The sequence below is a fragment of the Monodelphis domestica genome, chromosome 4, assembly GCF_027887165.1.
Source record: "Monodelphis domestica isolate mMonDom1 chromosome 4, mMonDom1.pri, whole genome shotgun sequence".
NCBI classification, from domain to species: domain Eukaryota; kingdom Metazoa; phylum Chordata; class Mammalia; order Didelphimorphia; family Didelphidae; genus Monodelphis; species Monodelphis domestica.
In genome coordinates this window covers 440,095,205-440,107,964 of record NC_077230.1, presented here as the reverse complement: position 1 = coordinate 440,107,964, position 12,760 = coordinate 440,095,205, and the positions used below count along the sequence as shown (strand labels likewise).

At 37.9% G+C, this 12,760-nt stretch overlaps 1 protein-coding gene across 1 annotated transcript; it reads left to right on the top strand.

Moving 5' to 3' along the window:
* The first annotated feature begins 11,364 nt into the window (after positions 1–11,364).
* On the top strand, positions 11,365–12,350 carry LOC100025312 (olfactory receptor 14C36-like). Its single transcript, XM_001376254.5, has one exon. The coding sequence runs from the start codon at positions 11,367–11,369 to the stop codon at positions 12,348–12,350; it is 984 nt and encodes a 327-aa protein (XP_001376291.3). The 5' UTR covers positions 11,365–11,366.
* Positions 12,351–12,760: the final 410 nt, after the last annotated feature.

The window sequence follows — 12,760 nt, the reverse complement described above, 5'->3', positions numbered from 1 at the left end:
CCCTCCCCCCTCTCCTTCCCTCCCTTTTTGTACTCCCTCCCCCCTCCCCCTCCTTAATTTTCCTTTCTTTCTTGCCCTAATGGATAAGATAGAATTCAGGATCCCACTGGATCTAGATGTTCTTCCCTCTCAGATTTGATTTCACTGAGAGTAAGGTTTAAGTAATTCCACTTCACGCTCTCTTCCTCTCCTTCTCATATGAGAGTTCTTCCCCTCCCCTTCCCATGTGTATCTTTATATGGGAAAGTTTATTCTATTGATTCCCCCCCTATTTCTTGAAGTTAATCTTAGTATCACGGTTCCCCCCTCCCTTTTCCTTTTTTTGCCCCAACTTTCCCCAAATCTTCTTAATTCCCCAATCTTTCCCTATGCATGTTTCTTCTAACTACTCTTATGATGATACAATTTATGAGAGTTACACAAAACATTTTCCCCACATATTAATATATATAATTAGATGTAAATGTAGTCCTTATAGAAGAGAGTTTGACTTAAAGAGAAAGATAAGATTTATCTCCTTTTCCCATTCTTTCATATTTACCTTTTCATGTTTCTCTTGCTTTCTGTGCTTGGATATCGAACTTTCCACAGAGCTCTGGTCTTTTCTTAGCAAATGCTTGGAAATCTTCTATTTTGCTGAATGCCCATACTTTCCCCTGGAAGTATATAGTCAGTTTTGCTGGGTAGTTGATTCTTGGTTGGAGACCCAGCTCTCTTGCCTTTCTAAATATCGTGTTCCATGCTTTGCGGTCTCTTAGTGTATTAGCCGCTAAGTCGTGTGTGATCCTTATGGGAGCCCACTTATATCTGAAGCTCTTCTTCTTGGCTTCTTGTAGGATTTTCTCCTTTACTTGGAAGCTCTTGAATTTGGCAATTACATTCCTAGGCGTTGTCTTTTGGGGATTTAGTATAGAAGGTGTTCTATGAATCCTTTCTATTTCTATTTTGCCCCCTTGCTCCAGAACGTGGGGGCAATTTTCTTTTATAATCTCCTCTAGAATAATATCCAATTTGTTGTTTACCTCTGGTTTTTCTGGGAGACCGATGATACGGAGATTTTCTCGTCTTCCTCTGTTCTCCAGGTCCGTGACCTTCTCAGTGAGATATTTTATGTTTTCTTCCAATTCATTAATTATTTGGGTTTGCTTTATTGATTCTTGCTGTTTTATCATCTCACTTTCTTCGAGGTGCTTAATTCTGCTCATTAGGGACTGGATTTGCTTTTCAGCCTTGTCTGCCCTTCTATTGGATGCTTCGAGTTCTTTTTCCAATTGAGCATTCTTATCTGTCAGACAGCTGATCTCTTTCTCCCATTTTTCTTTCCAGAAGGTTTCCATCTTTTGGATAAGTTCCAGTTTGAGATCTTCCAGAGCTTGTTGATAGTTTCCATTTTGGGAGGTGTGTTCTGAATTTTTTTGGATTTCCTCCTCATTCTCCTCTTTTCCTTGGGTACTTCCACCATAAAAGTTTTCAATAGTCACTTTTTTCCCTTTCTTCCTGGAGGCTTGATTTTGGGCCATGTGAGCCATCACTTTGGTGGTTTTATTTCCCTTTCCTTTTTGGTCTGGGGTCTGGGTTATAAGAGCGGTTTTTCTGTGAATTTAGGTTGCTTCAGACTAGTTCTTCCCAGCCTCCGAGCCCAGGTATTCAGCTCCGCCCAGATAATCAGCACGCGTTGTTCAGCGCAGCCTGCCCCAAGTCCAGGTCCGCTGGATTCTCCAGTGAAAGCACCCTGAGACGTTTTTTCCTGGCAGTCCCCAGATCCCAAGGACCCTGGAGTGCCCCCCCAGACAGAGACGCTCCCCACTCACTCGCTGTCCCGGTGAGCGCTCAGGTAGCTCACTCTGGTTTAGTGGGGGAGGTGTGGTGGGGGAAGGGCGGCTCAGTTCACTTTTCTGTGCAAGCTTTTCCTTCTTATTTTAGTGTGGAAATGTTCAAGCCCCACGTACCTTTGCCTCTGTGGGGTACTGGGGAGTCCTTCTGTTCCTCCAAAGGTGATTTTATGCTCCTTTGATGTAGTCTATTTCGTTCGGTGCTGGGGAGAGGAAGCGTGCGGCGTCTAGATTGCAGCCATGATTACCCGGAAGTCAAAAAACTGACTATATTCTTACAGGAGAAAGTATGGTCATTTAACACAACAGAAGGGTTCCAAGCATTCATAAATAAAAGACCAGACCTGAACAGAAAATTTGAAGTCCAACCACAGAACTCAAGAGAATCATCAAAAGGTAATTAAAAAAGAGGGGAAAAACAACAACAACAAAAAAAATTTTAAGAGACTCAATAAGTTAAAATGATAGGTATCCCTATAAGAAAAGAGGTCATTGGCAACTCTTAAAAACTGTTGCTATCACCTAAGCAGCTAGAAGAACTACACTCAGAGGGAACAGTGACAAACTGTATAGGATGAAAGGACAAGACATAAATAGGTATATAGATATATGCATGCATGAATACATATACATGTGTATGTATATATATATATATATATATGACTAAAGCTAAAAAAGAAAAGAGGCTATGACTAAAAGAAATGGGAAAAGAAACAAATGGGAGTAAATTTATATGTCACAAAGAAGCTCATGGCGGGAGGGGGGAGAACATCGATACACTGGAAGGGTAAAGAGGTTGGAGATAGGAAATACTCAACTCTTATGTACTTTGAAACTGACCCAAAGAGGGAAGAACAATCCAATCCATTGGGGAAGAGAATAGATTTGCACCCTATAGGGGAGTAGAAGGGTAAAAAACAGATTGGTGGAGAGGGAAGCAGTACAAGGGAAGGAGAGGGTGGGGGGGAATTTTAAAAAGACTATAGGGGAAAATAAGAGAGGGAATAAGAAGGGAGGGGGGTAGAAAGGGAAGTACAAGGGGGACTGATTTAAAGTAAATCACTGGACTAAAAGGTAGAGCTGAAGAAGAAAGGTTAGAATTAGGGAAGGATATCAAAATGCCAGGGAGTCCACAAGTGACAGTCATAACGTTGAACGTGAATGGGATAAACTCACCCATAAAACATAGACGAATAGCAGAATGGATTAGAATCCAAAACCCTACCATATGTTGTCTCCAAGAAACACACATGAGGAGGGTAGACACCCACAAGATCAGAATTAAAGGATGGAGTAAGACCTTCTGGGCCTCAACTGACAGAAAGAAGGCAGGAGTGGCAATCATGATATCTGATAAAGCCAAAGCAAAAATAGACCTGATCAAAAGGTATAGGGAAGTTAATTATGTTTTGTTAAAAGAGACTTTAGATAATGAGGAAATATCACTAATCAACATGTATGCACCAAATAATATAGCACCCAAATTTCTAATGGAGAAATTAGGAGAATAGAAGGAAGAAATAGACAGTAAAACCATATTAGTGGGAGACTTGAACCAACCATTATCAAAATTAGATAAATCAAATCAAAAAATAAATAAGAAAGAGGTAAAAGAAGTGAATGAAATCTTAGAAAAATTAGAATTAATAGACATATGGAGAAAAATGAGTAGGGATAAAAAGGAATACACCTTCTTCTCAGCACCACACGGCACATTCACAAAGATTGACCATACATTAGGTCACAGAAACATGGCACACAAATGCAGAAAAGCAGAAATAATAAATCCAGGCTTTTCAGATCACAAGGCAATAAAAATAATAATCAGTAATGGTACATGGAAAACCAAATAAAAAACTAATTGGAAACTAAACAATATGATACTCCAAAATCATTTAGTTAGAGAAGAAATCATAGAAACAATTAATAATTTCATCGAGGAAAATGACAATGGCGAGACATCCTTTCAAACCTTTTGGAATGCAGCCAAAGCAGTAATCAGAGGTAAATTGATATCCCTGAGTACATATATTAACAATCTAGAGAGAGCAGAGATCAATCAATTGGAAATGCAAATAAAAAAACTCGAAAGCGATCAAATTAAAAACCCCCAGCAGAAAACAAAACTAGAAATCCTAAAAATTAAGGGAGAAATTAATAAAATCAAAAGTGATAGAACTATTGATTTTATGAATAAGACAAGAAACTGGTACTTTGAAAAAACAAACAAAATAGACAAAGTACCGGTCAATCTAATTTAAAAAATGAAGGAAGAAAAGCAAATTAACAGCATCAAAGATGAAAAGGGGGACATCACCTCTGATGAAGAGGAAATTAAGGCAATCAATAAAAATTACTTTGCCCAATTATATGGTAATAAATACACCAATTTAAGTGATATGGATGAATATATACAAAAATACAAACTGCCTAGACTAACAGAAGAAGAAATAGAATTCTTAAATAATCCCATATCAGAAATTGAAATCCAACAAGCCATCAAAGAACTTCCTAAGAAAAAATTCCAAGGGCCTGATGGATTCACCAGTGAATTCTATCAAACATTCAGAGAACAGTTAATCCCAATACTATACAAACTATTTGACATAATAAGCAAAGAGGGAGTTCTACCATACTCCTTTTACGACACAAACATGGTACTGGTTCCAAAACCAGGCAGGTCAAAAACAGAGAAAGAAAACTATAGACCAATCTCCCTAATGAATATAGATGCAAAAATCTTAAATAGGATACTAGCAAAAAGATTCCAGCAAGTCATCACAAGGGTCATCCACCATGATCAAGTAGGATTTATACCAGGGATGCAGGGCTGGTTCAATATTAGGAAAACCATCCACATAATTGACCACATCAACAAGCAAACCAACAAGAACCACATGATTATTTCAATAGATGCAGAAAAAGCCTTTGATAAAATACAACACCCATTCCTATTAAAAACACTAGAAAGCATAGGAATAGAAGGGTTGTTCCTAAAAATAATAAACAGCATATATCTAAAACCATCAGCTAATATCATTTGCAATGGGGATAAACTAGATGCATTCCCAATAAGATCAGGAGTGAAACAAGGATGCCCATTATCACCTCAACTATTTGACATTGTACTAGAAACACTAGCAGTAGCAATTAGAGAAGAAAAAGAAATTGAAGGCATCAAAATAGGCAAGTAGGAGACCAAATTATCACTCTTTGCAGATGACATGATGGTCTACTTAAAGAATCCTAGAGACTCAACCAAAAAGCTAATTGAAATAATCAACAACTTTAGCAAAGTTGCAGGATACAAAATAAACCCACATAAGTCATCAGCATTTCTATATAATTCCAACACAGCTCAGCAGCAAGAACTAGAAAGAGAAATCCCATTCAAAATTACCCAAGACAAAATAAAATACTTAGGAATCTATCTCCCGAGACAAACACAGGATCTATATGAACACAACTACAAAACACTTTCCACACAACTAAAACTAGACTTGAACAATTGGAAGAACATTAACTGCTCATGGGTAGGACGAGCCAATATAATAAAAATGACCATCCTACCCAAACTCATCTATCTATTTAGTGCCATACCCATGGAACTTCCAAAAATTTTTTTTACTGATTTAGAAAAAAACATAACAAAGTTCATTTGGAAGAACAAAAGATCAAGGATATCCAGGGAATTAATGAAAAAAAATACAAAGGAAGGGGGTCTTGCAGTCCCAGATCTCAGACTATATTATAAAGCAGCAGTCATCAAAACAATTTGGTACTGGCTAAGAGACAGAAAGGAGGATCAGTGGAATAGACTGGGGGCAAGCAACCTCAGCAAGACAGTATATGACAAACCCAAAGATCCCAGCTTTTGGGACAAAAATCCACTATTTCATAAAAACTGTTGGGAAAATTGGGAAAGATTAGGCTTAGATCAACACCTCACACCCTACACCAAGATAAATTCAAAATGGATGAATGACTTGAACATAAAGAAGGAAACTATAAGAAAATTAGGCGAACACAGAATAGTATACATGTCAGACCTTTGGGAAGGGAAATACTTCAAAACCAAGCAAGAATTAGAAAGAATTACAAAATGCAAAATAAATAATCTGGATTACATCAAATTAAAAAGTTTTTGTACAAACAAAACCAATGTAACCAAAATCAGAAGGGTAGCAACAAATTGGGAAACAATCTTCATAAAAACCTCTGACAAGGGTTTAATTACTAAAATTTATAAAGAACTAAATCAATTTTACAAAAAATCAAGCCATTCTCCAATTGACAAATGGGCAAGGGACATGAACAGGCAATTCTGAGCCAAAGAAATCAAAACTATTAATAAGCACATGAAAAAGTGCTCTACATCTCTTATAATCAGAGAGATGCAAATCAAAACAACTCTGAGGTATCATCTCACACCTAGCAGATTGGCTAACATGACAGCAACAGAAAGTAATGAATGCTGGAGGGGATGTGGCAAAGTGGGGACATTAATTCATTGCTGGTGGAGTTGTGAATTGATCCAACCATTCTGGAGGGCAATTTGGAACTATGTCCAAAGGGCGATAAAAGACTGTCTGCCCTTTGATCCAGCCATAGCACTGCTGGGCTTGTACCCCAAAGAGATAATGGACAAAAAGACTTGTACAAAAATATTCATAGCTGCGCTCTTTGTGGTGGCCAAAAATTGGAAAATGAGGGGATGCCCCTCAATTGGGGAATGGCTGAACAAATTGTGGTATATGTTGGTGATGGAATACTATTGTGCTAAAAGGAATAATAAAGTGGAGAAGTTCCATGGAGACTGGAACAACCTCCAGGAAGTAATGCAGAGCGAGAGGAGCAGAACCAGGAAAACATTGTACACAGAGACTGATACATTGTGGTACAATCGAAGGTGATGGACTTCTCCATTAGTATCAATGCAATCCCTGAACAATCTGCAGGGATCTAAAAAAAAAATACTACCCACAAGCAGAGGATAAACTGTGGGAGTAAAAACACCGCTGAAAAGCAACTGCTTGACTACAGGGTTGGAGGAGATAAGACTGAGGAGAGACTCTAAATGAACACTATAATGCAAACTCCAACAACAGGGAAATGGGTTCGAGTCAAGAACACATGTGATAACCAGTGGAATCATGCGTCGGCTATGGGAGAGGGAAAGGCGGGGGGGGGGGAGGGGAGGGGAGGGGAGGAAAAGAAAACGATCTTTGTTTCCAGTGAATAATGTATGAAAACGACCAAATAAAATAATATTAAAATTAAAAAAAAAAAGAATCCTAGAGATTCAACCAAAAAGCTAATTGAAATAATCAACAACTTTAGCAAAGTTGCAGGATACAAAATAAACCCACATAAGTCATCAGCATTTCTATATATCTCCAACACAGTTCAGCAGCAAGAACTAGAAAGAGAAATCCCATTCAAAATCACCTTAGACAAAATAAAATACCTAGGAATCTACCTCCCAAGACAAACACAGGAACTATATGAACACAACTACAAAACACTCGCCACACAACTAAAACTAGACTTGAGCAATTAGAAAAACATTAACTGCTCATGGATAGGATGAGCCAATATAATAAAAATGATCATCCTACCCAAACTTATTTATCTATTTAGTGCCATACCCATGGAACTCCCAAAAAAATCTATTTACTGGTTTAGAAAAAAACATAACAAAGTTCATTTGGAATAACAAGAGATCAAGGATATCCAGGGAAATAATGAAAAAAAAAACACAAATGAGGGGGGCCTTGCAGTCCCAGACCTCAAACTATATTACAAAGCAGCAGTCATCAAAACAATTTGGTACTGGCTAATAAACAAAAAGGAGGATCAGTGGAATAGACTGGGGGAAAGCGACCTCAGCAAGACAGTATAAGATAATCACAAAGATCCCAGGTTTTGGGACAAAAATCCACTATTCTATAAAAACTGCTGGGAAAATTAGAAAACAGTGTGGGAGAGATTAGGAATAGATCAACACCTCATACCCTACACCAAGATAAATTCAAAATGGGTGAATGACTTAAACATAAAGAAGGAAAGCATAAGTAAATTGGGCAAACACTGAATAGTATACATGTCAGACCTTTGGGAGGGGAAAGACTTTAAAACCAAGCAAGACATAGAAAGAATCACAAAATGTAAAATAAATAATTTCGACTACATCAAATAAAAAGCTTTTGTAGAAACAAAACCAATATAACTAAAATCAGAAGGGAAACAACAAATTGGGAAAAAATCTTCATAAAAACCTCTGACAAAGGTTTAATTACTCAAATTTATAAAGAGCTAAATCAATTGTACAAAAAATCAAGCCATTCCCCAATTGATAAATGGGCAAGGGACAAGAACAGGCAGTTCTCAGCCAAAGAAATCAAGACTATTACTAAATCTCTTATAATCAGAGAGATGCAAATAAAAACAACTCTGAGGAATCACCACACACCTAGCAGATTAGCTAACATGACAGCTATGGAAAGTAATGAATGCTGGAGGGGATGCGGCAAAGTAGGGACACTAATTCATTGCTGGTGGAGTTGTGAACTGATCCAATCATTCTGGAGAGCAATTTGGAACTATGCACAAAGGGTGATAAAAGAATATCTACCCTTTGATCCAGCCATAGCACTGCTGGTTCTGTACCCCAAAGAGATAATAAGGAAAAAGACTTGTACAAGAATATTCATAGCTGCTCTCTTTGTGGTGGCCAAAAACTGGAAAATGAGGGGATGCCCATCAATTGGGGAATGGCTGCACAAATTGTGGTATATGTTGGTGATGGAATACTATTGTGCTCAAAGGAATAATAAAGTGGAGGAATTCCATGGAGACTGGAACAACCTCCAGGAAGTGATGCAGAACGAGAGGAGCTGAACCAGGAGAACATTGTACACAGAGACAAACACACTGTGGTATAATCGAACGTAATGGACTTCTCCATTAATGACGGTGTAATGTCCCTGAACAATCTGCAGGGATCCAGCAGAAAAAACACTATCCATAAGCAGAGGACAAACTGTGGGAGTAGAAACAGTGAGGAAAAGTAACTGCCTGAATACAGCAGTTGAGGGAACATGACAGAGGAGAGACTCTAAACAAACACTCTAATGGAAATATTAACAACATGGCAATGGGTTCTAATCAAGAACACATGTGATACCCAGTGGAATCACGTGTTGGCCACGGGGGGTGGGGGGGTTGAAAAGAAAATGATCTTTGTCTTTAATGAATAATGCATGGAAATGATCAAATAAACTATTATAAAATTTAAAAATATTCATAGAAACTCTTTTTTCATAATAAAAATGAAGACAGGTAACTGAATAAGTTGTATATTAATGTAAGAAAAGATTATTTTGCTTTAAGATCAAGTGATGGATTTTAACCAAAATAAGCCTAAATGACCACACAAACCAAATACTCTAGGACATAACATTTTCTTCTTAATAGTTAGTACAATGAGGACTGTGGCTTTAAAATGTTATATAATCTGTCAGATAGCATTACTTTATTGGTACATTTCTTTTGTAATTTTTTTTCCTGAAAAGGCAAAGATATGATGCATAAAACTAAAATACACTTGCAAACATTTCACAACTTCTCTTGCCTCCATGAGTCATTGTGTATTTGTGCCAGCAGAGCTAATGTGTCAAACAACTGCCCAAGACCTTTGAATTTCTCATTTGGAAGCTTTTAAATAATGGGTTAAGTAAGCATCTATTCTTTGTAAGAAATTAGAGAAAAAATAAATTCCTCAGTCATAAAATATATTTATACATATATGCAATAATTAATGTCTCTAGAATTCCAAACGCATTTCTTCTAAAAGGACTTAACTTGGCAACATGTCCTTCCCAACCCAGAAACAATTGCCTCAGTGCTATCATCTCTGGCTCTCTGAATTGTCCTGGACATCAAGGAAACTGTCCCAAAGGCAATTCAGGGAGTTTCTCCAAAGGTGAAGTTTGTCCATTGGGGTTCCCACATGAAACAAGCTATTTAACCAAAGCTAAAAATATAATAGGGATGGTTGAGAGTGGGAGGATTACTTCCCAAACAAGCAGAATAGAATTATGAGGTCCACAGAACAATGCAATTTTTATGATGGTCTTCTGATGCAGTCTTAGCTAGAGCAATTCTTGAATCCTTTGCCATGCCAGAGGAATTCAATAATAGAATTTCTGAGAAACTCAAATTAGATAAGTTAACAGCATGGAGCCCTGTAGCTGTGTCCAAATTGAAATACAGTAAGTATTAATGATAAAATTTCTTTTCTTTTTCTTTCTTTCTCTGTCTCGTTCTCTATTTATATCTCTTCTAACTACTATGGTATTATCTCTTCCATGACTATACAGAAAATAATGGATTTAGTTTCTGTCACCTCAGTGGATGGCAGAGGAGGAAGACAATGGGACAAAAATTAGAATTGTAATTTTTTAAAATGATATCTATATCTAAATATAATTTTGTATCTAAAACTAGATGTGTTCAACCATCGCTCCTTTGTCAAAACTAACTTGATTCCCTTACTGGAGAATTAGTGACTAAAAAGCATCAGGTAAGACTGTCTGAAAAGCCTGGTTGTTGAAACTTGAAAGAGGCTTTGATGCCCATTTGAGATTAGGGAATGGGTTCCAGGTGAGTATCTCCACACTCAAGGGTAGAGCTGAGCATGATATCCAGTCCTGCTGATTACTTGATGGTTATTAATGGAAGACCATTGAGCTGATGAGATTAGAAGAGCTGATGAGCAGCTATCATTCAAATTAGATGAAGTGAGAGCATTCAGAGGAGCAGAGAGAATATCAGGCTGGGGCAGCAGCATTCATCATCCTGATGCCACTGGGTTGAGGAAAATCCTCTTGATTATAGGACAACCATTTACTTCTAATCTTTCTACCAATGATTGGGAGCATGTATAGGGGATAGTGGGAGGAGGAAAAGATTTATTTGGCTCTCTACTACCAGCAAAAGTATATTTGAAATTGTCTTAGTAAGTTTCTGAATTTCTCTCCTATACTTCCTTTTCCTATACAAAAAAAAAAAAAAAGATGAAATGGTCAGGAAAGGAATTTGGGGAGATGCAAAGACAACTCATGAAAGATTAAAAAATTAATAAAAATAATTATTTTCATTGTTGGCTCCTGACCCAAGACAAATTATCTGCAACGGTTATAAGTAATCAATACAATATAAGAAAAAAAGGTAAACCAATATAAGTTCCTCAATAAGATTACTTTGCTTATATAGAATTCTCAAGAATGGAAACTTCCTCACTCAGTAGAGTTCTGCCTCACTTTTATAAATCTTAGAGATTTTCCTTGAGAAGACATTTAACTTGTTCAAGGGCAAATAATGAAAACATAGCAGAGGTCATGCTGACTGTCAAAATCTCAAGGAAATAAAATAGCCTTTGCACATAGCATGTCCTTAATAAGTGCTGAAAGATGGACTGACTGATTGCTCCTTGTCCTACCTAGGTTACTTCCTAGATGAACAAGTCTGAAAATGTCCAATTTCACCAGTGCAACTGAGTTTCTGCTCATGGGGTTTTCTGACATCCGAGAGCTCCAGATCTTGTATTCTTTCCTTCTGTTTCTCATCTACTCTGCAGGCCTGATGGGGAATCTCCTCATTGTCATCATCACCACCATTGACAGGAGACTCCACACGCCCATGTACTTTTTCCTGAGGAATCTGGCCATGGTGGATGCCTGCTACCTCTCAATAACTGCTCCCCAGGCATCTGTTTACTCTCTGATGAACAATAGGACTATTTCAGTTACAGGCTGTGCAGCTCAGGTATTCCTTGTAATTTTAATGGCATGTGTAGAAGTAACTTTGCTCACCGTCATGGCTCGTGACCGTTATGTGGCCATCTGCCACCCTCTCCACTACCCAGTGATCATGAGTCCCCGAGTCTGCCTGCAGATGACCTTAACCTGCTTGTTGACTGGCCTTGTGTATGCAGCTTTCCACACTGGCTACACGTTTCGCTTGTCGTTCTGTCATTCCAATGTGGTCCATCAGTTCTTCTGTGACATCCCCTCTCTGCTAAGGATCTCCTGCTCAGACACTTTTAGCAATAAGTTATCCCTACTTGCTTCTGCACTGGTGGTTGGTGCTGGCTGTTACGCCTTCATCATTGCATCTTATGTTCGTACATTTTCCACTGTGCTCAAGTTTCCAGTGAAAGAAGACCAGAAAAAAGCCTTCTCGACCTGCATCCCCCACATCTCTGTGGTTTCTTTATTTCTTATTTCAGGTGCTTATATATATTTCCAACCACCTTCTGATTCTGAGTCTCTTAAGGACATTATTCTTTCTGTATTTTATACTGTTATACCACCCTTTATGAACCCCATTATATATAGTCTATGGAATAAGCAGATAAAAGATGCTATGGGAATAGTAATGAAGAGCACCATTTTAATTAAAAAGAAAATAAAGGGATGTATGGATATGGTAAAATTTTCATCTCAAAATATCTGAAAATATCAAAGTGAAAAATTAAAGCTACCTGATTGTTCCTTGGCCTAAGAGATAATGATAGAATTGTAACATACCAGGAGTATTAGTATTTGGGAAGTATGATTGACATTGTACTACCAGACACATGGTCAGAGCTCTTGATGTTAAAGGGACAGTGCTAGGCACTAAGAAAGGATGGCCAAATTCTTGGGCTGGGCATGGAGACAGCCACACTGCCTCTGCTCTGAGCAAGGTCATTAACATAGTGCTGTTTGAATCAGGGCATTGCCAACTTGGACTTCATTTACAAAAGCGTGGAATGGATGAAACTCCACCTCTTTGATCTTGTCATAGTCAATTGGACCAATGGAAAAACCCATGTCATGATATGTATATGTTCCGAAGACCCTCAATAAATACCAGGGGACAAG

Excerpts from the sequence above, each read along its gene's own strand:
- LOC100025312 (XM_001376254.5), top strand. The coding sequence starts at position 11,367 with ATGTCCAATTTCACCAGTGCAACTGAGTTTCTGCTCATGGGGTTTTCT.